Source organism: Watersipora subatra, chromosome 1 (assembly GCF_963576615.1).
Source record: "Watersipora subatra chromosome 1, tzWatSuba1.1, whole genome shotgun sequence".
NCBI classification, from domain to species: Eukaryota; Metazoa; Bryozoa; class Gymnolaemata; order Cheilostomatida; family Watersiporidae; genus Watersipora; species Watersipora subatra.
In genome coordinates this window covers 40,518,093-40,544,012 of record NC_088708.1, presented here as the reverse complement: position 1 = coordinate 40,544,012, position 25,920 = coordinate 40,518,093, and the positions used below count along the sequence as shown (strand labels likewise).

Sequence of the window (25,920 nt, the reverse complement as noted above, 5' to 3'; positions counted from 1 at the left end):
GGTACGTCTTTATTTGTTACTGGTACGTCTATATTTGTTACTGGTACGTCTTTATTTGTTACTGGTACATCTTTATTTGTTACTGGTACATCTTTATTTGTTACTGGTACGTCTTTATTTGGTACTGGTACGTCTTTATTTGGTACTGGTACGTCTTTATTTGTTACTGGTACATCTTTATTTGTTACTGGTACGTCTTTATTTGTTACTGGTACATCTTTATTTGTTACTGGTACATCTTTATTTGTTACTGGTACATCTTTATTTGTTACTGGTACATCTTTATTTGTTACTGGTACGTCTTTATTTGGTACTGGTACGTCTTTATTTGTTACTGGTACATCTTTATTTGTTACTGGTACATCTTTATTTGTTACTGGTACATCTTTATTTGTTACTGGTACATCTTTATTTGTTACTGGTACGTCTTTATTTGGTACTGGTACGTCTTTATTTGTTACTGGTACATCTTTATTTGTTACTGGTACATCTTTATTTGTTACTGGTACGTCTTTATTTGGTACTGGTACGTCTTTATTTGTTACTGGTACGTCTTTATTTGTTACTGGTACGTCTTTATTTGTTACTGGTACATCTTTATTTGTTACTGGTACGTCTTTATTTGTTACTGGTACATCTTTATTTGTTACTGGTACATCTTTATTTGTTACTGGTACGTCTTTATTTGTTACTGGTACATCTTTATTTGTTACTGGTACGTCTTTATTTGGTACTGGTACGTCTTTATTTGTTACTGGTACGTCTTTATTTGTTACTGGTACATCTTTATTTGTTACTGGTACATCTTTATTTGTTACTGGTACATCTTTATTTGTTACTGGTACATCTTTATTTGTTACTGGTACGTCTTTATTTGGTACTGGTACATCTTTATTTGTTACTGGTACGTCTTTATTTGTTACTGGTACATCTTTATTTGTTACTGGTACGTCTTTATTTGTTACTGGTACATCTTTATTTGTTACTGGTACATCTTTATTTGTTACTGGTACATCTTTATTTGTTACTGGTACATCTTTATTTGTTACTGGTACATCTTTTTTTGTTACTGGTACATCTTTATTTGTTACTGGTACGTCTTTATTTGTTACTGGTACATCTTTATTTGTTACTGGTACATCTTTATTTGTTACTGGTAAGTCTTTATTTGCTTATTTCATGTCTTATACAAGCATATGACTTCAAATAAACAAAAAGCCAAACGACGTTGTTGTTTAGGTTGAATGTGCAGTCGTCTCGCTGTGATAAGTGCTGACAGAGTACTGAGAGGTTTCATTTGTTGGTGACTTACCTCTGATATATTGAACTGAGTCAGTCGCTCCTTTTGTAGATACAGTCAAATTTGAGTCGGATTATGGACACTCGGACAACTTTGATATGAGCGATGTGCTCTGGACTTGTTCTAATGTTTTTGCCAACTGGTAAGAGAATGAATTAATTATTCATATGTATTTACTATATTTATGAATGAAACATCTCACCTCTTTTGTGTCTGATGTAGAGATGGCGTATAGGCCTTTTTGTAGAGATGGTATATCGGCTAACAACTTTTAGCGGCTAATATCTTTAATTATACAAACTAAAAATTCCTCTGTCATACAGCCCATGACTAAAGTGATATTGGAAAAAAGAAAGGGTACTACTGGTTGAGAAATGCAATATTAGCAGTCAAATGTCACCACAGTGCAATAGGAGAACTGCAATGGTAGCTGCAATGGTAGCTGTAATGTACTGGGTGTTATTATGTACAACAAACATAAATAATGAAAGGAAAATATTATATGTTTATATCTCTCCCCTGCAATAGGAGAAATGCAATATTAGAAGTAAAATGACAAGCTGCTGTGTAATATACAGTTTGAAAGTTGGTTGTGTTGAATGTATAATGGTTTTGACAGCGATCCGTAACCAAAGTGAAGAAATGGGCCAAGATCACAGAAACAGATTAAGTTGGGTTTGTGAGATTTAGAGTTATCTACACTAGCAGAAGGAGAAAATTCTCAGTTATTTTGCAAAAAAATTTGATTACAGCAGATTTTATGGTCAATAAACTGAATGCATGTTTACCATTAGTGCAAAAATATAGTTCTGAGAAAACTGGTGTTAAAGTTTGAGAAATGAAAACCAATGCACAATTTTGTTTACATGTCAAAATTTCATAGCAACCAATGTCAAGAAGTTGTGATATTTATTTAGATTTTTGTATTTATTTGCAAAAAATTATGCTGATTTTAAAAATCTAAACAGATTTTAGTGGGTTGTCATAGAAATAGCTGTATATCTATAAGAAAATGTAGGCCTTTTACTTAATTTTGCAGATGTTAAAAATGGCTTGGCAGTACCGCGATATTGGGCACAGCCGTAGTATCATCAACAAAATCTTTAGAAAAATAATAACACTAACATATTGCACACCATCGGTCACTATATACTTCGATCTTATAAATTTGAATGATTATTTTTATAATTAAATCTTATAATAATCTTATTAAATCGAATAATTATTCTTATAATTAAATATTGTAATAATCTTATAAGGATCGTTAGAAAAATATCATTGTCATTTACTTTCACTGTTTTGGACATCAGTTGGAATACCAAAGTACTCATTATAAGTGTCCAAAATTTCAGAGTTAACTTGAAAATCGGCAAAGATGAAACGATTACTTTCCAGTACTTCTCTATAATTACAGAAACCTTCGGCAATTGGACAATGCCATAGACTGGTGAAACGGGCACGTTTTTCTCATGAAATGCGCACGGCTTCATGGTTTTACTATCTGTAGCACAGCTTTATGGGCGTTTCGTTGGCCGGTCTTAATTTTGATTAAAAAAGGCTTGTCAGGTTTTAATGGCGATTTTAGGCCAAATTAATTTGTCTAGTTATGTATTATCCGATCAGATGGGTAAGTTTTAGGATATTGTCTCAACTTTTCAAAGACTTGGTAACATATTTAAATAGATTTATATGTGTTTTGTATCGCTATTATACTTAAACGACTCCACACAAAAATGGTTAAATTTTTTTGATGAGATTTCGGTACAAGGGTTTGGGTACAGCGTTGATGAATAATTTTCGGGAGTTGTGTCCGCATATGCATTTATCATAAAGCTGCCAAACACTCGCTTCGCTCGTGTTTGGTCATTGGAATAGGCTTTCTATGCGGTTGTGACAGATTTTGTAGACAAGGTGTAATTATGTAGGCAGCGACCAAAGACCAGTATCACCGTGATGCCATTCTGTAATTGATGCTTGAGGTCAGGTCTTATCACTGACTCGCTGATTCAAAGTTGGAGATGGCTTTTTGATGTTGTCTTTTTTTCTTAGAGTCGAGTATTGCAGCTGGTGTTCTACTATATTTGTTGCAGTTCAATTTCGTAAGATAGTTTATAAATGTATAATTAGATTTACTGTATAATGGTGCTGTGAGGCAAGGATGAAGGTCGTATGTAGGTCGTCATAGGTTGGAGGCTCTCTACCTAGAAGTGTTGATGATATGTTACTCGCAATTAGTCTAACCAAATAGTTCCAATTCTTTTTAATTTGAATAATTGTTGTTTGCTGAGAAACAGTAAGTGTACAAGCCTCCTATCTTATAGTATCGTTACATACATGTATGCTAAACTGATGAGTACATTATGACCTGTGTTAGTATCTTCCTTAACACCATTTGCTTGATTTCATCTTACACGGTTTTTCCTACTTGAAGTAGCTGGCATTTCACATGATTGTTCATGTTAAGTTGTTAATTATGTTTACCGTTTGGCGCTATGATGCGTTTGTTTTGATTGTTCTTTATAGACTTTGAGAGAGATTGTAACTCGTAACTTCCCTTTTAAATCTATCTAGAAGTAAATAATAATATATATTATATAATATATATAATTACAAAAGCTGTCAGACGCTTGCGGCTAGTTACTGAAAAGGGAACATGCTGACTGTCACTAGCTCAAACAGCTGATTCCATCTTATTTCTAACTAGTTCTTTGTCCATTTCAACCTTATGGTTAGGCCATTACTTGAACCGTATCTAACAAAATAAGAAAGTTATAGTGATGTCTCAATTTTAGCAATAAGACCCTGGGAGAGAAGAAGGTTCTCTTGTTCACTAACAATGATGACCCACATAAGGGAAATGCGAGTTTACAGGTAACACATTCAAACTATATAATTATGGAGCAGCATGCAGATGGTGTCGAATGAGGCCACCCTATCAGGGCTCTAAACGAGCAAACAGATATTACCATTGGTTAAACTCACAAAGTAGAGAAGCTTTCCAGTTATGAGTATTAAATACCTTAAGTATAAAATCTGTTTCAGCGGTTAAAATGTCCAGTGTAATTAAATGTGTGTGAGTAATTAAATGTGTGTGAAATCCAACTAACGTGATTATACTCTGATCTCCTGTGTAGTTCATTCCTAACTACTAACTGTTTATGAATGCAATAAGATGATGATATGGTCAGGTCAGGCTATATAAACCTGCTGCCAGTAATACACGTAATCCAGTACCACCTGATCACGGATCAGGCCGATGAAGACTAAACCGTCAAGCCCCATACAAATGAGGAGGGTGAACTGAACACTCTTACAGAACCATAAACATCATCTGTAAGAGCACTGCTCAGTTCCGGTGATGCACCAGGCAGCATCTAGTGGCTGAGGATAAACAAACCTATCTATTGGTCATGCATTGCAACAGCATAGAAACACTAGCATGTCTCGACCTGTTCTTGTCCCTGTCTACCCTTCCTATTGAGAGAGTGAATTAGGTTTGGTCAAAGCCAGAAATTGTTTTAATAATCGCACACAGCTCTATGGAACACAGCTCTATGGAACACAGCTCTATGGAACACAGCTCTATGGAACACAGCTCTATGGAACACAAGCATAGACAGTCTTAGTGGCATCAACTGACTGCGAGAGAGGGAGAGAAGATGATAGCGAATGGGGTGGCAGAATGCTAATAGATGTATTTGCACCAGTCGATGCATTTATTGCAAATGTCATTGATATATACCATGACGGATTCGAGTGATGTACTGTAGACATTTTAACATTTCCAATACATTTGTTTTGTGGTACTTGATAGGTCATTAGTAATAAGTGATAACCTTTAACTATCAAGAAAATGATATTTACTGAAGGAACCCAAAAAGGAATGCAACCCATCCAATCAGAAAACACTTTAGCTATTTCATGCAGTTCTTGCTTGTCATTGTTCAACCCGGTTGGTGTGAAATTCCATCCTATAACCCATAGATATAGTAAACCCTATATCTACCATCCTATAACCCATAGATATAGTAAACCCTATATCTACCATCCTATAACCCATAGATATAGTAAACCCTATATCTACATGTGTACTATATCTATATTCTGACCTCGCACACCTGGAAATCTTTTTTTTTGAATGACATTTTACCTGCGGTGTGCATTAACTCTATTATAGAAGTTTGTTGTTTCTGTTAAAGCGAAAGGCCATAGCCAAAGCTACAGACCTAAAGGCTATGGGTATTGAATTGGAGTTGCTTGCTCTGCGCAGTAAAAGTGAAGGAAAAATCTTCAATATGGAGTCCTTTTACAAAGATGTATTGAGTGTCAGTGGGCAATATGATGCTCGGAGCTACGCTGAACCAAGTGATAAATTTGAAGCATTGCTAATAAGGTCAGGAGTCCATTCTTCTGTGATCTATATTTGCTCAACCTAGTTCCCGCATGAATAACTCCCACATGAATCTTCGTGGAATTTTTAGTTTTGCAGTTAATAGTTTTGGTAGTAATTAATGGTTTTGGTAGTTAATAGCAGTTTTTACTGTCATCAAGCCATGAAGTTTTTTTTCATGGTATTGAAGGTCCTTCATGTAATTCCTGAAGCGAGCCAGATACATACATGTAAGTCCAGTTGCAACTTCATAGTAGTTCAACTTTTCGAGACGCACCATTTGACAAGTTTTTTTTAGTCTTTTGCATGAGAGGATAACTTTTTAGTTTGACAGATTGCTGGAGCTCTAGATGTTGCATAGTACCGCATGCTTAAACACCCTTGAATATGGCTGCCGCCATTGTTGTACTGTACTGCCACCGGCCGGTTTTGAATTTACCAAGTACAATACTTCAAGAAAATGTTACGTGAAATTTTATAACTGTAAATTTCAAATAAAGTCTAATGCTCGTACAATTAAATAGACTTTATCATAACTTTACTTGTCACGCACCTGATTGTTTTTTGTTTGTTTACCAGCCACGGAGTAGCTAACAGGTGATTGAGAAAAGGCAATGCTTAACTCGCATTGGAGTGTGCAGTGATTACACGAATAGTACTGGTGTCTCTCAGACCTCATTTAAGACATGGCGAAAACCTATTTCTTGTATTGAGTCAAGAACTTTCAATTTGGAAAGTTATGTTTTTATTCTGGAATAGCAAAGACTGATTCTGATTTGACATAATTGTTCCAGAATATTCTGGAATACCGGAGACGACTTATACATGAGTAATATCCATAGTAATGCAATTTTTTGTTTAAAATACCTAACAACTTGTATTTCAGATTGACCTGTGCATAAGTATATATGGTAATGTTTTTGTTCGTAAATAATTACTTATTGCGCTCATTAAAGGTCAGATGACTGTTTGATAAAGTTACATGTACAATCTTTCGCTTAAATGCTTATATCATTTTATTTATTGGTTTCCCAATTGGGAATGACTTTTCTTTTCATAAGTCAAGTTTAATAGCTGGGATTAAAGTGGATATTTATTGCCATTTACACAGAGTTCATAAGAAGGAGCACAAGAGACGAGCTCTTGGCCGGATCCCATTCAAGCTGAACAACTCCATCGAGATGTCTGTTGGAATGTAAGTTAAAATTGTTACAGAGAGAATGGCCAATGACTTTTGATTCAGATTGCCAGTAGTCACACTGGAGTGATTTGCCTTAGGAAAGACAACAACAATTGAATTGCTTAATGTGAAAGGACTTCATGCAGTTATATCTTAAATTAGGGATTTTTTGTCCTGAAATATTTCCAATGGTTTTCCAGATTTTTTGATTAGCCACTGGTTCTGGGCAACAGTCATTGGTAGTTCAAAGTTAATTTGCTGCAATTTACTAAATGCAAGCATTACAGTGAATACTTATACATGTACTATGTCAGCTTATACTATGTTGGCTTATACTATGTTAGTTTATACTATGTTAGCTTATACTATGTCAGCTTATACTATGTTAGCTTATACTATGTTAGCTTATACTATGTTAGCTTATACTATGTTAGCTTATACTATGTTAACTTATACTATGTTAGCTTATACTATGTTAGCTTATACTATGTTAGCTTATACTATGTTAGCTTATACTATGTTAGCTTATACTATGTTAACTTATACTATGTTAGCTTATACTATGTTAGCTTATACTATGTTAACTTATACTATGTTAGCTTATACTATGTTAGCTTATACTATGTTAGCTTATACTATGTTAGCTTATACTATGTTAGTTTATACTATGTTAGTTTATACTATGTTAGTTTATACTATGTCAGCTTATACTATGTTAGCTTATACTATGTTAGCTTATACTATGTTAGTTTATACTATGTCAGCTTATACTATGTTAGCTTATACTATGTTAGCTTATACTATGTTAGCTTATACTATGTTAGCTTATACTATGTTAACTTATACTATGTTAGCTTATACTATGTTAGCTTATACTATGTTAGCTTATACTATGTTAGCTTATACTATGTTAGCTTATACTATGTTAACTTATACTATGTTAGCTTATACTATGTTAGCTTATACTATGTTAACTTATACTATGTTAGCTTATACTATGTTAGCTTATACTATGTTAGCTTATACTATGTTAGCTTATACTATGTTAGCTTATACTATGTTAGCTTATACTATGTCAGCTTATACTATGTCAGCTTATACTATGTCAGCTTATACTATGTCAGCTTATACTATGTTAGCTTATACTATGTTAGCTTATACTATGTTAACTTATACTATGTTAGCTTATACTATGTTAGCTTATACTATGTTAACTTATACTATGTTAGTTTATACTATGTTAGCTTATACTATGTTAGCTTATACTATGTTAGCTTATACTATGTTAGTTTATACTATGTTAGTTTATACTATGTTAGTTTATACTATGTCAGCTTATACTATGTTAGCTTATACTATGTTAGCTTATACTATGTTAGTTTATACTATGTTAGTTTATACTATGTCAGCTTATACTATGTTAGCTTATACTATGTTAGTTTATACTATGTCAGCTTATACTATGTCAGCTTATACTATGTTAGCTTATACTATGTTAGCTTATACTATGTTAACTTATACTATGTTAGCTTATACTATGTTAGCTTATACTATGTTAACTTATACTATGTTAGCTTATACTATGTTAGCTTATACTATGTTAGCTTATACTATGTTAGCTTATACTATGTTAGTTTATACTATGTTAGCTTATACTATGTTAACTTATACTATGTTAGCTTATACTATGTTAGCTTATACTATGTTAGTTTATACTATGTTAGTTTATACTATGTCAGCTTATACTATGTTAGCTTATACTATGTTAGTTTATACTATGTCAGCTTATACTATGTTAGTTTATACTATGTTAGTTTATACTATGTTAGTTTATACTATGTCAGCTTATACTATGTTAGTTTATACTATATTAGTTAATACTATGTTAGCTTATACTATGTTAGCTTATACTATGTTAGCTTATACTATGTTAGTTTATACTATGTTAACTTATACTATGTTAGCTTATACTATGTTAGCTTATACTATGTTAGCTTATACTATGTTAGCTTATCCTATGTTAGCTTATACTATGTTAGCTTATACTATGTTAACTTATACTATGTTAGCTTATACTATGTTAGCTTATACTATGTTAGCTTATACTATGTTAGCTTATCCTATGTTAGCTTATACTATGTTAGCTTATACTATGTTAACTTATACTATGTTAGCTTATACTATGTTAGCTTATACTATGTTAGCTTATACTATGTTAGCTTATACTATGTTAGCTTATCCTATGTTAGCTTATACTATGTTAGCTTATACTATGTTAGCTTATACTATGTTAGCTTATACTATGTTAGCTTATACTATGTTAGCTTATACTATGTTAGCTTATACTATGTTAGCTTTAACCAAATGATATTTAACACTCTTGAAGCTCGGGCTGAGATAACTTGAGAATTGTTTTCCCACCTGATTCTAAGCTTGAATAAACTCGGCAGCATAGTTTCGCTTTGTTTCACCTCTGGTTTACGTGAGATTACACAATTTTAGTCTCTTTGTAAGTAATTCTTTTAGCCTAATTTCGAAGGTTCAAGTCGATTGGTGTATTGGTAGTTCTTGAGATATCACCAAAGTACCGTGAGCACTTCCTCCTGACTGAGAAATGAAAAATGCTGATAACAGAGCATTAATTGCTAAAAACACACTGGATGAAATCATTTGATAATGAAGGGTGCAAATTAAACAAAGCTAGAAAGCCTCTTTTTTCAGCAACCGGAGTTTTACACTAAAACAATTTGTTTTTCTATTCATAACAAATATACTCTATCAGACTCAGCATACTGTAATTATTATTCCTCTTCAGTTATCTCTAAAACATCGCTTGTTTGAAAAAGTGTAAAAAACTACTAGCTTTATTTGATTTCTGTTTTTTCATTGAGTTCTATAAGCTTGGAGCTTCACAATAATATTTAGTTCATAGAGATTAGTGCTATCCTAAGTATTTTCACAGTCGATGGAAAACTGTTATTACCGTCTAGGGTGAGGGGACCTGCTTGTATATATAAGATCAGGCTTGAGAGTGTTAAATAGAGTGGTTAACACTGAGTGTATATTTCATAGTCAATTGTATTCAACTAGAGATGATGCTGTTAGCTCTATAATAACAGCCACTAGTCCTATCTTGTCAGTAATTATTTGGCTCTAATTTGGTTACTCTTTCTTGCAAATTTTCATTCTTAGAATTCAAAGGAGTTTTTAAGATATAATAGAAGTGTTAGGATTGCTGTTTGAGTAACAATTCAAGGATTGCATGGATAAAAATTTACAGTGTTGGAGAAATGCGAACCAAATTTATATCAAGGTCTGAAATTATTTATTTTGACAATTTGTTAGATGGTTGTGATGTACTTCAAGATAATTCGTCAATGGTCACAGCGGGAGACATGAGTCACAGCTGGTGTCATGGGTCACAGCTTGTGTCATGGGTCACAGCTGGTGTCATGGGTCACAGCTGGTGTCATGAGTCACAACTGGTGTCATGAGTCACAGCTGGTGTCATGAGTCACAGCTGGTGTCATGAGCCACAGCTGGTGTCAGGAGTCACAACAGGTGTCATGGATCATAGCTGGTGCCATGAGTCACAGCTGGTGTAATGAGTCACAGCTGGTGTCATGGGTCACAGCTGTTGTCATGAGTCGCAGCTGGTGTCATGTATCACTGATAATTGCACAGGTGAACCTGAATATTTAACCTTTTTTGAAAAAGTCAGTGGCATTCTAGTATTGAATTTTGATTGTTTGCCCTGACTCGTGTTGGTCTGCTTAGTTGATCTATTTTATGGTGATTTTTATTGTGTGTGGCAAATAATTTATACACAGTCAAACATTAACCAACACCTTTACAAAAAGTATGACCAAACATCTTTGCATAAATACTTTAAATAGAAAATATATGAATCTGTCTGGTTGTTATCATAGGGAGAAGAAAGTGATACAAAGGAGATAAGTCTGCAACAAGAGTAAAAGTGAGGAAACTGGTCGCGATAATTAAAGCTGAAGTGAAAAAAGTGACAAATATAAAAACAAAAGTAATTATAAACAAGTTATGTTAATTTAGGGTTCGCAAAGTTTAAACTCCTTATCTTTATCACTACCTTTACCTATGCACCGTTCGTCTCCTTTAATGCCAAGATTACACGTTAACTTGAAGGCAAAATAACAGTACAAGTCTATCTTTACGAGTTCGAATCCTGTACGATGTGATCATTTTACCCAACATCCATCCATGGCTTCAACTTCAAGGTTTGGCTGTACAGTAATTTCTCCCGATATGCTTTTTAGATACAGTTTGTGTCGACGTACTGCCCTGCCTCCCTCTGTCAAGATCCACTCAGCTACTAACTCTGAGGTTCGGACACAGACTCGTGTTTTCAACGCAACCTCAGGGGAAGATGTTATGCCACAGGATATCCTTTCCTACCAAGAATATGCTGGCAAACGCATTTGTCTTGAGCCCCATGAAGTTACGACCCTCAAAAGTTTTGACATGCAAGGTAAATTATTTAAAAATGCGAACATCAAAATGTTGGACTCCACAGAGTAGTATGAAATTTGTGTCAAGAAATAAATGAAAATTAAGATCTCTTTAACGTAGAGCTGCTATATTTACGTGTTTAGCTGTGTCATCAACCTGTGTGGTGGTTTATGTGCTCAATCCTCAATCTGGGTGTTGGTAGGAATTTCACCAGCGTTCTGTGGGAAGTCTTTGCCTAAAATATGACTTTGCAATTCTAGAATGAGAGTCAGTATCATCTGCACCGTATGTCTTGAGATTTCGTGCTAACAAGGTGGTGTGTGAACCAGATTATACTGTATTTTATCACTCACCATCTCTCCCTTGTTGATGTAGTGAATCATAACCTGTCTGTGCCTGTCGAGATCACACAGTGCACCCACAGGATACAAAAAATTTGATCTGTTCCAGGGTTGGCATCGTATGGCGAAAAAAATTGTATGTAGGGGTATAGAAACCATATTAATGATATAATGCAAACATCCCCTGATAAAAATCATCTAAATTTTATATAAGTGCTGTATATACTAAAGATTAGTAACAAAATAACATGTTAAAGGTTGGCTTGCAACAAAATTCACATTACAGTTATTTGATACCAAAAGATTCACCATGTCTTACTCTGTTGTGTAGTAGGTGCAAAATATGTGGAAAGGTGATTACAAGCTCTGAAAAGCTCAAAAACAAACAGTTAATCGCATCCAGCACGAAAACGTCGTGGTTTGGAATCTCTTTATTTTGATGACGTTCTCAAACGTGGTTATTGTTTTGACACGCGATGTTCTCACTTGAATTGAAAGGCCAAATAAAAGGCTCAATACAAAACGTCTCGTAGCACTAGTTTATGACAAAAATTTAATCAAACATTCGTATCAAATATAGATGCTCGCTACTTTACAGTTTTGTTTAGGCTTGGTCTAATCATCTAGTCGTAATCTGATCATGTGACCAATACTTTCTGTCAAACAGCGCGAACAACTTTTGCAGCATTTTTTGACTATCACAGGTGACTGACAGGCTGGTCATGTTCATCAGAGGATGATATGCACTCCTTCGAGCTAAAATTAAAAAATTAAACGAATTTTTACGATAGGTTTTGAGATATCAGAGCTCTAAGTGACAGCATTACAATGATGAAATAGACCCGTAATGACAATAGACATGGTTTTATTGAATGCGTGAAGTATAATTGTGAAAATATTTCGACGAATGAGGTTGCATGAAAGGTGTAAACAGAAGCCATCGTGTTCATCTATGACCCATTTGAGCCATTTTGGAAAGGGATTCCAATCTACGGCGTTTTTGTGATGGCTGCGATTAGCTGTTCGTTTTTGAGCTTTCAAGAGCTTGTGATCACGTTTCCACATGTTTTGTACCTACAACACAGCAGAGTAAGACATGGTGAATCTTTTGATACCAAATAACTTGTAATGGGAATTTTGTTGCAAGTCAATCTTCAACCTTAGTAACTATGGTTACCTACAATAACTTTAATGTATTTAGTGAGTATGATCTGCAATAAAATGTAACATTACAATGTGCAACGTGTATGTGCATATGTGCAGTAGAAGCAGTACATACCGTAAAGACTTCTTACCTTCAAGACATATGTACATATAATATAAACTTTGAATTCACCTCAAATAAGTTTGGCTTACTAAACACGCACGCACACAAACACACTTAAAGTTGAGTTTTAGTATGTATTTTAAACTGTTTTACTGAATTTCAACTTTTAATCACTAAAATTTTATCACTTATCAGTTTTTTTCTTTGCTTTCGTTGTAACTTTTACCGAACCCGGTTAAAAAGTTTTCCAACCTAATTCGGCCATAAAGCCCAAACGATGCTGTTTTCATAATAAAGTGGGTTTTTGTTAGCAGGCTAAGAGAAGTTGTCTAACAACTGACCTGTTTAAAGGGATCGCAACTCCAATGTTGCTACTAGTTTTTAAAAGAAAATATTACTGTTTTGCACCCAAAAATTGTGGAATTGAAAAAAATTGGTGCTTTTGGCAAACAGCATTTCGCGGTGTTTTTGTTATTTTGACATACATAATAATCCCACCGACTGCATAATTTCAACTCGGGTGAAAATTTTCTTGAATTTGTATGGTGAAATAACATTCGTATGGTGAGATGAAAAGGTCATGTAAGGTGAAAAAATCGTATATCAGGGTAATCACATCTTGAGGGTGCACCGTATCTGCAAATACCTAGGACAAGTTTTTAAAAACACATTGTAGCTTCTGGTGGTTGTTGATGTAAAAGGTTTAGAGTTATTCTTGGGAAGGAACACAGCTAAGGGTAGGCTGGGATCTTAATTACTGTCTAATAATTTCTGAAGATATGAATCCATTTTGAAGATTTGCAAAGATGCAATTTGCATTTATCTTTACCACCAGAATGTCCTTATTTTGTACTATTATATCTGTGCATATATTCTTGTCACGTACTACTACATCAGTACATACACTGTATATTCTTGTTTTGTACTACTACATCAGTACATATATTCTTGTCTCGTACTACTACATCAGTACATATATCTTTGTCTTGTACTACTACATCAGTACATATATTCTTGTCTAGTACTACTACATCAGTACATATATTCTTGTTTTGTACTACTACATCAGTACATATATCTTTGTCTTGTACTACTACATCAGTACATATATTCTTGTCTCGTACTACTACATCAGTACATATATTCTTGTCTCGTACTACTACATCAGTACATATATTCTTGTCTCGTACTACTACATCAGTACATATATTCTTGTCTCGTACTACTACATCAGTACATATATTCTTGTCTCGTACTACCAAACTTGTACATATACTTTCATGTCGTTGTAGGATTAAAGCTGATTGGCTTTAAAAACCGTAGCGATGCCAAGTTATATCAGCATGTCAAACCATCCCACTTTTTGTATCCTGATGAAACGGTAAGTCTCACCTAGTGTTGTAATTGAGAATGTTGCAACTGCACAAGCCCTTCAAGGGGGTCACATTTTTCCCCAAGTGCATATGCACTGGCTACGAATGCTGCTATCATTATTTCAGTCAGTGAAAGGCAGCACAGGATTGTTTACAGCCATGCTGTCACGCTGCGCCGCTAGAGACATGGTCGCCGTCTGTTGGTATGTTCCTCGTAGTAATAGCACTATAGAGCTTGTTCATCTTCTTCCACAATTGGAGGAGAGGGATTCCCAAAATGTACAGATAACTCCTCCCGGTTTCCATGTCATCTTCTGTCCTTTCAAAGAGGATGTTAGAGAAATAAGCACAGGGGATGATATGCCATCAGGTATTGAAAGCTAATAATCATTGAATAAAAATTTATTTCTTTGTGTGTCCTAGTTGTTTTATAAAGCATATTTTGGAAGCTGGTATGGAATGCTTATCAACGCCCCTTCATCATTATTTATGTTTTAATGGCCAAGTTTTTATTGATGCTAAGCTGCCATAATATTCAGTAGCATTACCAAAAATGATTTTCTACCTAATCCTTGCTGATCTAGTTCAGTGATGCTTAACCTTGTTAGACCTTCCAAATCCCACCAGTTTCATAAGCCTTTTCATTGCAGACTACGATATGATTTTTGGCCATTTTTCACATTCAAGACATAGGTGTACAAAATGAACTGTGCATTCACATCATTGGGTTCAAAGAACAAGAATCAATGCAATTTGCAAACTCACAACAAATTACATATCTTTTCATAAAGACATGACCTTGAAAATCAGTGTGACTTATGCTGTTGCTTTTGAGAGACCCTCACTGAACCCCTGAGACTGATTCACCAAACCCCTACAGTTTAATCGGGCCTATGTTAAGAACCACTGGTCTAATTGAACGGTAAATAACTTGTTAATTGTTACTAGAGTTTGCAGTGAACGTTTGGTTTTGTAATGCCACTTTTTTCATCATATTTTCAGTTCATAGCTAACGCTAGTAGGCAGATAACTTTACCATGTCACTGCACCTTTGGTGCAAGGAAAATCAGTGACAATGTCTCTGGTCTTTAGGGAACTTCATGACTCGTTCACCCAACTTTTGAGCTGAACATTTTTTACGTTGAAAAAGCCTCTCGTCATTATTCTAATTGTTTGGCCATATCTAAAAATTACTTTAGAAATTGCATGAAAAAAGGCTTTTTAGTAACTTTATGTTATCTCATCTACCTCCATCTTTATCCTCTCTGATGGCCAGGCAGATATCTTTCATTACGGAGCCACTCCTCAAAAATTCTGAAAAGTTTCATACAATTGTGAGTATTTACAACAAAATCTATGACTATTTGAGAGCTGATGATCACTTTGCTTTAAAAATTGGGAATTTTACAAACTGTTCCTTGTTTATTTGTTAGTGTAGGTTCTGTAACAGCAACAGACATAGAACTATTCACTCTAATCTTATTGTAGGTTGATGTAAAGTAAATAGATCATATTTTTGTATTTTGCAATGAAAAATTGTTTGCATCCCATTTATCTAATGGTTTCCTAACATTGCAAAAAGAGTCTTTGACAAGCAATCGGTGAACAGGTCACAAATTGTCTATTGTTTTTGCACCTAGTTAAAAGTAGATGAAAACAATATTTTTGCTCCTAGTAATTGGCAGCCTTACATAGTTGAAGCTGGTGTTTGTGCCTCCTAGTAATTGGCAGCCTTACATAGTTGAAGCTTGTGTTTGTACCTCCTAGTAATTGGCAGCCTTACATAGTTGAAGCTTGTGTTTGTGCCTCCTAGTAATTAGCAGCCTTACATAATTGAAGCTTGTGTTTGTACAAGCTCAAACTACGTAAGGTTGTTGAGTATAAACCTAGTGATATCTTGTCAGGCTAAATTATTGCGTTTGCCTTAAAGGCAGCCACATCTCCAAATGCTTACTATTATCATTTGTTGGTTAACAAGTTGTTAGTTTTGTAATGAAGTATCTAGTATGGCACTCAAGATCACTCTGCAAACGAGAATAATTAAGATATTATAGCCCTAATTTGATTACCAATCTTTGATGACTTCAGCTACTCCGGATCAGGTTGAGAAATGTGCTGCTGTCATAAAGAAGTTATCATTCCCTTACAATCCTTCCATGTTTGATAATCCTGCCCTCCAGAAGTTCTACTCCAATCTAGAAGCCATGGCTCTGAGCAAGGATGAACCTGATGACATCACCGACTACTCAAGTAGGTTTTCTCTCAACCTCTGACTAGGAGAGTAAGTCTACAAGCAGCCTGTATTTGAAAGATTAAATAATTTAAACTTATTTAATTAGGATTGAAAAATCTAAAAGCAAATCATCTGGAGAATTAGGGGACGGAAAATAAATTGAGCAAAATAGCCTTTGCTATAGAGCTCTCTCATTTTTTGGCTGATTGTATGCAACAGAGCTCATGTTTAGCTAGGTATTTAGCTAGATATTTAGAGAGCCATTATGTCTGGTGCTATTAAACTTTGTAAGCATGATTCTATCACGATTTTATCTATTACGATTAAGTAAAATAGGTAGTCTTACCATTCCTTTTAATGACCAGAACCTATATGGTTTTTCTTCGCCACATTTGTTAGGCCACTCTCGATTTATGTATGAAAAGCAAACAAACAAAAAACATTGTTTTGTGATACAAGCCAAGCTGAGGCACATTTTAGCTTTTATGCAACAAGAATTAGCAGACTGTTATTTTATTGGCATTGCATTTTTTCACCAACTGTTTTTTAACATACAGCACCAGTTGTGAAAAAGATGGAAAAGAAAGCTAGTGCAGAGATGGAGGATTTCATGTCAAGCATATTCCCTGATGGTGTGGCTTCTACCACTGCTCCCAAACGATCTGCAGGCGGCAGTGCTGGTGCCTCTAAACGGCCAAAAGTTGAAGCAGCTGATCACGATGTGAAATCGCTAGCCACTTCCGGCGAGGTATGACCCTTCATTCTATTTAGAAGATGTTACTTAGTCTCAGTTTAACCTCTTTACACATATTTGGATCCTATGTATGCCTGAGGCAATGTGTCTGTTCATATCTAGCCTCTTTTGATATGTTCGCAAAGATTTTGGTCATCCATAGGCCTGCAGGTTTTTCTTCAGGATTTCCCTGCATTTAAGGGTCATAGATGAATCCACAAATAGCCCAAATACTTATTGTTATTGCTGTTATCATCACCATTAACACACTTGTCATTATTAGGGATGGAGATTAGTACTATTTTTGTTACATAGATTGCTTAATAGCTCCAGCTAGCGAGTTCTGCCTAAACCCCTACTTAATAACATCAGTGTTAGTTAATAACAACGTTAGTGGCATGAGCCACTCTTAAATTTCTGGCAAGCTATGCAAATGACAGAGTAGCCCTTACCATAAACATTTGTCATTGCTAATCAAGACGTCTCGACTTGTTTTCTGTCGCAATTAAGTAACATAGGTTCTCTTACCATTCCTTTCAATGACCTGAACCTATGCCACAATTTTTTTCTACATTTGGTGGAAAAACATTTTCCACATTTCCACTCCTGATTTGCATATAACAAGTGAGCAAACTAGAATTTTTGCATTGTTCAGTGATACATGCTGAACACGCCTTGTCTTTCATGTAACAATTAGTAGTAAATTATTTTATTCGCATTTTGTCAAAAGACTGTCTGGTCAGTGGTTTTTACCGAGGGCTTATCATTTTTAAGTTAACAAATACAAGGAACACCACCACCACTCTGTCAACTCATGTTGTTTAACCATTGCTAAGAGTCAACCAAGCCAATTACTAAGCAGTAAGCAAGTAATGCGGACCTTGAATCAAAACTGGTTATGCTTTTGTTTTTGCGCTTGGCCAACAATTGTCATGGACACCAAAGGTATATTATTTGTTTATGCCAAGATGTGCAGTACTACCCCCTAAAAATAGATAATAATTAAATGCTATATCGCTCCTTTAAGTGATAATAATTTACACATTGGAACATATCAGCAGTGACCTCATGATATCAATCGCAACATGCCAACCCAGTGATTAGGAAATTTTGTTACGCTTTCTTGATATGATTAGCTAGGAATGGATGATGAACTATAAACTGTCTCAAACCCTTATTCTACTAGTGTTGTCTTCCTGCAGAGGTGAACTGGCCTGTATACAGTCAAAGCAAAAATACTCTAAATTCTGCTAGATTTACAGATTAACTTTAGCGGGAGTTAACAAAGTTTCTGCTAAAAAAGGCTTAGCAAATGTTAATTAGCTCAGTTACTTCTGCTAACTTAGCAAAAAGTTACCGACTATCAGAGTAACAGTTATTCTGCTAGTTAAAGTGCTAGCAGAGTAACTAGCTATAAACTCCACTGTAGCTGACTTCGCTGAATCGTGTTTAGTTCAGTATTGCTTCATGCTCAAAGCTCATTTGAATTGTATCTAAATAAACTCTTAGCGAAGTCAGAAGTGTGTTCCACCTACAATTTCAAGTTTTTATAGAGAAATGAGCTCTAGGAATGGCTGAGAATATTCTCAGGTATTGTGCTATTTTTAGTTAAAGAGACTGACTGTGGCTGACCTCAAAAATATCCTTAAAAAAGAGAGGATTCGTACAAGTGCGACTAAGAAACAAGACCTTATTGCTGCCATCTCAAGCCATTTCGGTGTATGATTGCTGCATATGCCTTCAGCTTGATAATCAAAATCTCTTTTCTACTTTAGAATTTACAATTTGTGTTATTTTTAATAAAATTTCTTTAGGAAACATCAGTTCATAAACAAATGTTTGTTCTTGTTGCTATTTATTGATAGTTGGATGATCTGTCTGCCGGTTGAGATATGTTGGGTTCAACAAGCTCATGCCCATTGATCTACTGTTACACAAAATATATTCTATCTCTGACTGGGCTAGTTTCTTCTCATGACCGGTTTGTAGGGCTACACTTTGTATGAGCACACGAATAAAATTAGTGACATTTTTTACTGGTTGCTGAGACCCTGAATTGATATTAGAAGGCTAAGGTATAGATTAGATTATTGGTTCAGTATTTAATGGCCAAAATCTCTGGTGATTCTGAATCATAGACTTTTTGTCTGTTCTACTCGATGAGTGGTAAGGAATCCAACCGCTCATTATTGTCAAAATCACCGCTTAACTCTGGTGAGAGAATTAAATCTGCCACATGAGGGTCCCAGTCAGAGTTGATCAGAGACCTAGGTGATGGGTGAGCGGTTGGTGGGATACCTTCCATCTTATACACACTACTCCTATTAACTAGCGGTTTAAAAGCTGCCGCAGATTTAGGTCGTCTGTCAGAGGTTTGAGGCTGTACAGTTCTTCTAAGAACTTGTGATGCGGAGTGAGGCCTGCTGGGAAGTAGAATTGAAGTAGTAGAAGCCAGCCTCAGGTGCTTGTTATTGCCCAGTGATTCTTTGCTTGAAATATTATTTATATCTACTGTCGACTCCCTGACATTCATAAGCTGAGGAAGTTTATTTACTACTCCCTGATTCATAGATTGGCTTGCTGCCAAAACATTACTGGCGGCAGAGTTGTTAAAGTTGTCCAGCCTTGTCAATTCTGATTTTGTAGGAATAAGCGCAGGGCCATTGTTGTGAAGAACAAATTGGTTTGATGCTGGTTCTAACAATTGTTTTTTGATAGATGATACAGGTAACATTCTGCCAGATGTTGGTGAGTTCAAAATCTGGCGTGGATCTATGGTGGTAGAAGACTTGTCGTCATTCTTAGAATTTGCTGATTCATCAATAGGTGCCAAACCAGAACTTGGTCTCTTCGGTCCAATATGTACCTTAATCAGACTTGGGCCAGGAAGACGATTCAAAGCAGGCCATTTGGATTTTTTTTTCTCTGCGCTTCCATCATGCTTTTCTTCTCCAGTTTCAACGTTTACATGTGCATCAGCATGTTTAGCAACAATTCCATGATGGTCCTTCAAAGTATCTCCATCATTCTCGGTTGGTTTGGCTCTAAAACATTTTAAAGCGTGGTTTGATTTAACAACACTTTCCTGAGAGAATAATAGTCTATTCATTTTTAAAAAATAAGGTATCGTTGGAACATAACTTGACGTCAGATAGAAAAAATCTGCCATCCAGATATTAAAAGATTTTGGTAGTTTCATTGATTTAAAAAAATCTGTTGCTATAATTAATACATTGAAAATATTAAAATTTTTAAGACCTTTTGACGATGCAGAAAGCTAAAACTCCTTAAAGCTTGATCTAAACCTCTCAGCTGACATAGCGAGCTACCCACTTAGCTGTTTAAACATTAACACAAATTCCTAACATGATAGTGGATTCTAAATCATACACATAGCCACTAGTTTACCAAATAGATATTTGGAGATGCATAAGTTCTGCTCAGATATATTGATGGCGATAGTCTATTTGAGAGCTTTCATAATACGGTAAGTGCAATGACATTTTATTATTGCTGGTTGAACCGAGTGTAAACACTCCAACGCAGTGCGCAAAAGATTTTAATCCCTCCAAATCTGGTGAGGATACCCGTAGATATACTCCCTGTTAGTGCCATGTCCCGTGAAGACGTGTGCGGTCATGGTTCTCCACCACGTTTATCCCTAGTTCTTGTCAACAATGCTTGTTTTGATACCTCGGCTCTCTCTTTTTCTGGTAGTTGCGCCCCCATCCATTCGCTTAAGCTTCCCAAGTAGGTCAGCTGCTGTCTGCCCTTGCTCTGTTTTCCTTCAATTTTTCTTGTTACCATTAAGTTCTCTAGTCTCCTCTCGCATTGTGTGACCAACAAACTACCGCTTTCCTTTTCTGATCATTTTTATGAAGCTCCTTTCTCTCCATGTTCTTCTTAATACAATACTCACTGCCATATGTAAGGACTAACTGTGCTACCCGGCGTTGACCGGGTATTAAAAATTAGCTTATAAACAATGAGAAGTAATGAGAGTTGCCTGCAACTTGCTATTAAGCCTGGCAGATTGCCAATGGAAAATTTTAGTGAGCTAACTAATGGCAATCACTTACACAATCACTCAGCATGGTATGCAAAGTCGTTGGGTATGTGCTACAATATTGTAATGGACTGTAGGTGTGAGCCGAACCCAGCCGAGCCCAGTCCAATCGAGTGGAACAAGAGGGGGGGGGGGTGCTTTAGTCATAAGTGCTTTACACTTATGATTAAAGCCGAACACATGTATATGCTCTTTACACTGAGTCTTATGTTGGTGGAGTAGTAAAGGGCAGTGCACAAAACCTTTACAACGTAGTGACTTATATCGGCAAGCAAACAACTCAATCTCTGTGGCCTATTGGGTAAAGCGTCAAACTGGTGAACAGTCGGGTCTGAGATCAAATCTTCTTCGGTACGGTTTCTTTAGTCCAATATTTTAATAGCTATGGCTGGAATGCAGACAGACATACTTTGAGAAATATAAGATAAGATATAGATGGAATATACATACCAATCCAGCGCTCTTAGCTTGGTGTCTGTAGACATCTTCCTGTCTTTCCCGATTGGCTTTTCCAATTTCTGAAAGACATATTTTACCATTCCTATTCTTTTAATTTCCAAGTCACAGTTTCCATCATCTGTTATGATACATCCTAGTAGTTGAACTTATTATTCTGTTGGGACTGGTCTTCTCTTAAATATAATGTAAAATTCGGATTTGGTGCCCTTTTGCTTGCAACCATGCATTCTGCTTTTTAGCAGTTTATCGTCACACCTTTGTTTTCGCTCTCTTCAACTCCTTTGTGAAGTGTTTCTGGTAATTTCTCGACTGACTCCGAAATAAGCACTGTGTCATCCGTATAATGCAAGTTTTTTATGTCATGACCGCAAATGACAAACCCTTAAATACATTCTAGTTCTTTCAGAATTAGTTCGCTGTACAGGTTGAACAAATCTGGCAAAAAAACTAATCCCTGTCTTACTCCTCTTTAATCACACTCTTCTCTTATAATGTAAACTCACTTATTTTGTTATCAACTCTCATTCATGCCATTTGTTGCCAATACAAGTTTTTGATTAGCCAGATATCCTTTCCATCTACATGTAAGTCTAGACTTTGCAGTGCCTTTAACAATTCTTCATGCTGAACCTTATCAAATGCTTTTGTATGATAAATGAAGCACAAGTATAAATCCTTTTGCATTTCAATAGCTCTCTCTCTCTTTCTGATAATATTCTCACGATCCAAATAGTATTTCTCACTTCGGCATCCTCCATGAAACCGTGTTGCTTCTTTCTGATGTCTGGTTTTGTCCTGCTTCGCGATCATACCATATTACCCCTCAGCATAATTTTAACAATATGGCTCATCAAGCTAATAGTTCTATGCAATTCACACTCTTTGGCACTTGGTTTCTTGGGTAGGGCAATAAGGATTGACTCACTCAACTCCTGGGGTATTTCAGCAGTCACAAATTTCAATAATGACTTCTATAAGCTTCTCAATTCCAAACTCCTCTATTGCTGTGATCATTTCAGTCACTATCTTGTCTGGTCCTGCTGCTTTGTTTTTTTTTCATCCTGCTCAACGCTGCTTGCACTCCAAATTTTAGTATCCGTGGCTCTTCCATGTTTTTCTCAATTGAAGGTTTTTCTCCTTTCTTACAACTCTTGCAAGTATTTTGACCATCTTTTCAATATCTTATTTTCCTTTAGAATGGCAATCATATCTATTGCTTGCAAGAATCATATCTATTGCTTGCAAGAATCATATCTATTGCTTGCAAGAATCATATCTATTGCTTGCAAGAATCATATCTATTGCTTGCAAGAATCATATTTATTGCTTGCAAGAATCATATCTATTGCTTGCAAGAATCATATCTATTGCTTGCCAGAATCATATCTATTGCTTGCAAGAATCATATCTATTGCTTGCAAGAATCATATCTATTGCTTGCAAGAATCATATCTATTGCTTGCAAGAATCATATCTATTGCTTGCAAGAATCATATCTATTGCTTGCAAGAATCATATCTATTGCTTGCAAAAATCTAGATGAACACAATTTCTTCTTTGTGGGTTCTTTAATTGGTTTGTACATGGAAAAAGGTCTGTTCTTGCGCCTTTTAATTTCTGCACACTCTGCATTAACCCATGCTTCTTTGGTTTCTCGACATTAGATCTCGATCTGTTTGTCCATCTGCTTGTATTTCTCACTGTTACTCATACAAGTCGCCTGTCTCATCTTCGTCATTTCAATAATCTCATCTGTCATCCATTTGCTTCTGCTTATCTTTAGGCTTTTAGCACCAGAGCATTATTTAGTGACTCCTATTTAGTTTCTCTCTCGTGTAACAAAGCATCGAAATGGTTCTTCATAGCTACCGCATATTTTCTTTTAGGGTAGGATCACTTTGGAGTGCTCCATAATGTAGCTTCTGCCTAATCTTCACTCGCTTTAAATTCTTTAGCTTCACCATTCATTTACAGATGACTGGAATATAGTCGCTCTCACAATCTGTTCCTGAATATGCTTTTGATGTAATTTATTTGATTCTTCACATCACTGTATGGACTTCTCCAAGTCCATAATCGTTTTGGGTGTTCTTTGAAACATGTTTTGGTAATGCTCAGTTGTGTGCTGAACACCATTGTACCCATCTATCACATTCTTTATTTCTGGTTGCAAGTCCATGTTTTCCAACCATTCCAATACCTCCTTCTCGGTCTTTTCCTACCTATGCATTCAGATCTCTCATCACTATTATAAGATCTTGGGACTTGCTAGCTCTCTTGCTTTCTCTAGAGTGTCTTAAAATTTGTCAATTTCAACTTTGCTGCTCTCTGATGTTGGTGCGTATACCATTATCATGAGAATGTTAAAAAGGATTTCCTTCGAGTTTCACCAGTATTACTGTCTGACAGCTTCCAGTGTTGGTTTGTTTTGTTTATATTAAATCATAACATAACAGGATGATAAAAAAGTAAAGTGCAATGAGGAGTAGCTAGGCTATTCAAGAATTTTGTTTAAGTAGCTCATTGGAGCATTTGCCCATAATTCCAAACAATAAACTACTTTTTTGTTAAAGTATAAAAATATAAAAGCAAAAGAGGCTCATGGTAAGATCGATGAGGCCTGGTAAATGAGTAACAAGCTTTTTCACAGTTGTTTTCCCAATAGTTCTGTGTCTTTACCAGTTTAGTGTACTATCTATTGTAACGCCTAAAAATCTTATACTATCTGTCATTTGTATATTTTGTCCAGTCATGGAAATGTTCTTTGTTAATCGAAATTCATTTTGTGGATTTTGAATAACTATGAAATTTGTCTTGCCAACATTCAATGTTAGTTTGTTTTGATTACACTAATTAGCTATCGCGTCTAATTCTCTGTTTATTATAGCTATACAGTATCTTTATTCAAGTTTTTAGCGGTACGTATAAAATAAATTAGTATCATCAGCAAACAAAATAGTTTTAAATTTATCAGTACTCTTTACAAGATGAATTATATGTAATAAAAATAGTGTTGGTCCAAGGATGGATTCTTGTGGTACTCCACATTTAATTACTAGAAGTTGGAATTTTGTGTGTGTTATCATAACACTTCTAAGACGATTTAATAGATAATTTTGAGTTAATTCTAAACTCGAATGAGAAAAACTTTTTGCTTAAGCTTAGTAATCAAAATAGAGTGATCTATTGTATCAAAAGCCTTTGAGAAGTCAATGAATTTACCTAAAACAGAGACTATTGTTTAAAGCTGCAAGTGTATTGTTTGTAAATTCTATCAATGCTTCACGAGTTCCTTTTACTTTTTGACATCCAAATTTAGGTTCTGCAATAATGTTTTCTTTAAGAGTGTAGTTATGGATTTGTTAGTTGATGAAATGCTCAGCTTTTTGAAAAACCGGCAGAATAGAAATAGGTCTATAGTTATTAGGTAACAGCTTGTTGCCTTAGTTTTTAAATACAGTCAAACATGGATAACTCGAACTTCAAGGGACCGAGCAAAAGTGTTCGAATTATCAGAGCATTCAAGTTATCAGAGCACTGTCACAAGTCCATATATTTACTTATTTATTAGTAGATACATGTACATATACAAACTATAATATAAATCAAAAGCACAAATGGCTTGTTTCAAATTAAATGCTTCTAATGTAAAGTTTAAAACGTTTTCATGAAAAAGTATAGAGATTTTTCTATCACTTGAGATTGGTTTGTCGTTTGAGGTGATGTTATTGCCAGGACGTTTTTCAGATTGACATTGGCAAAACTTGATCGTTGTTGAAATGCTCAAAAGAAAAGACATTTTTTTCTTTTGGGGTTTTACCCACGATCAATTTTGCCGTTTTTTCTTGAAGTTTATGCAGATTACCTTACTTTACCTGGGATTCGTTAAGAGCAACACTCCGAGGCAGTTCAATTAGAAGTTTTACGGTACATTCTATATCACTCACGCTTTTTAATAGATACTTATTGAATGTACACACGTATTCTGTGTTTAGGTCAAACGATGAATAGTTTTTTGTAGCTCAGACAACGTATACGTTTAATTACAACATTTTTTAAGACGTTTTAAACATTCAACATTCCGACGTTGATT

At 35.2% G+C, this 25,920-nt stretch overlaps 1 protein-coding gene across 1 annotated transcript in view; it reads left to right on the top strand.

The window, feature by feature from the left end:
* LOC137401385 (X-ray repair cross-complementing protein 5-like) overlaps positions 1-19,125 on the top strand; it is a 30,029-nt gene extending 10,904 nt beyond the window's left edge. Inside the window, exons 5-14 of the mRNA XM_068087706.1 lie at positions 1,352-1,442; positions 4,093-4,171; positions 5,500-5,693; positions 6,802-6,885; positions 11,163-11,374; positions 14,256-14,344; positions 14,463-14,706; positions 16,425-16,586; positions 17,127-17,317; positions 18,911-19,125. Of these exons, the coding sequence (XP_067943807.1) occupies positions 1,352-1,442; positions 4,093-4,171; positions 5,500-5,693; positions 6,802-6,885; positions 11,163-11,374; positions 14,256-14,344; positions 14,463-14,706; positions 16,425-16,586; positions 17,127-17,317; positions 18,911-19,027 (1,463 nt within the window). The 3' untranslated portion in view covers positions 19,028-19,125. The remainder of the gene's footprint in view (positions 1-1,351; positions 1,443-4,092; positions 4,172-5,499; positions 5,694-6,801; positions 6,886-11,162; positions 11,375-14,255; positions 14,345-14,462; positions 14,707-16,424; positions 16,587-17,126; positions 17,318-18,910) is intronic.
* The last annotated feature ends 6,795 nt before the right edge of the window (positions 19,126-25,920 follow it).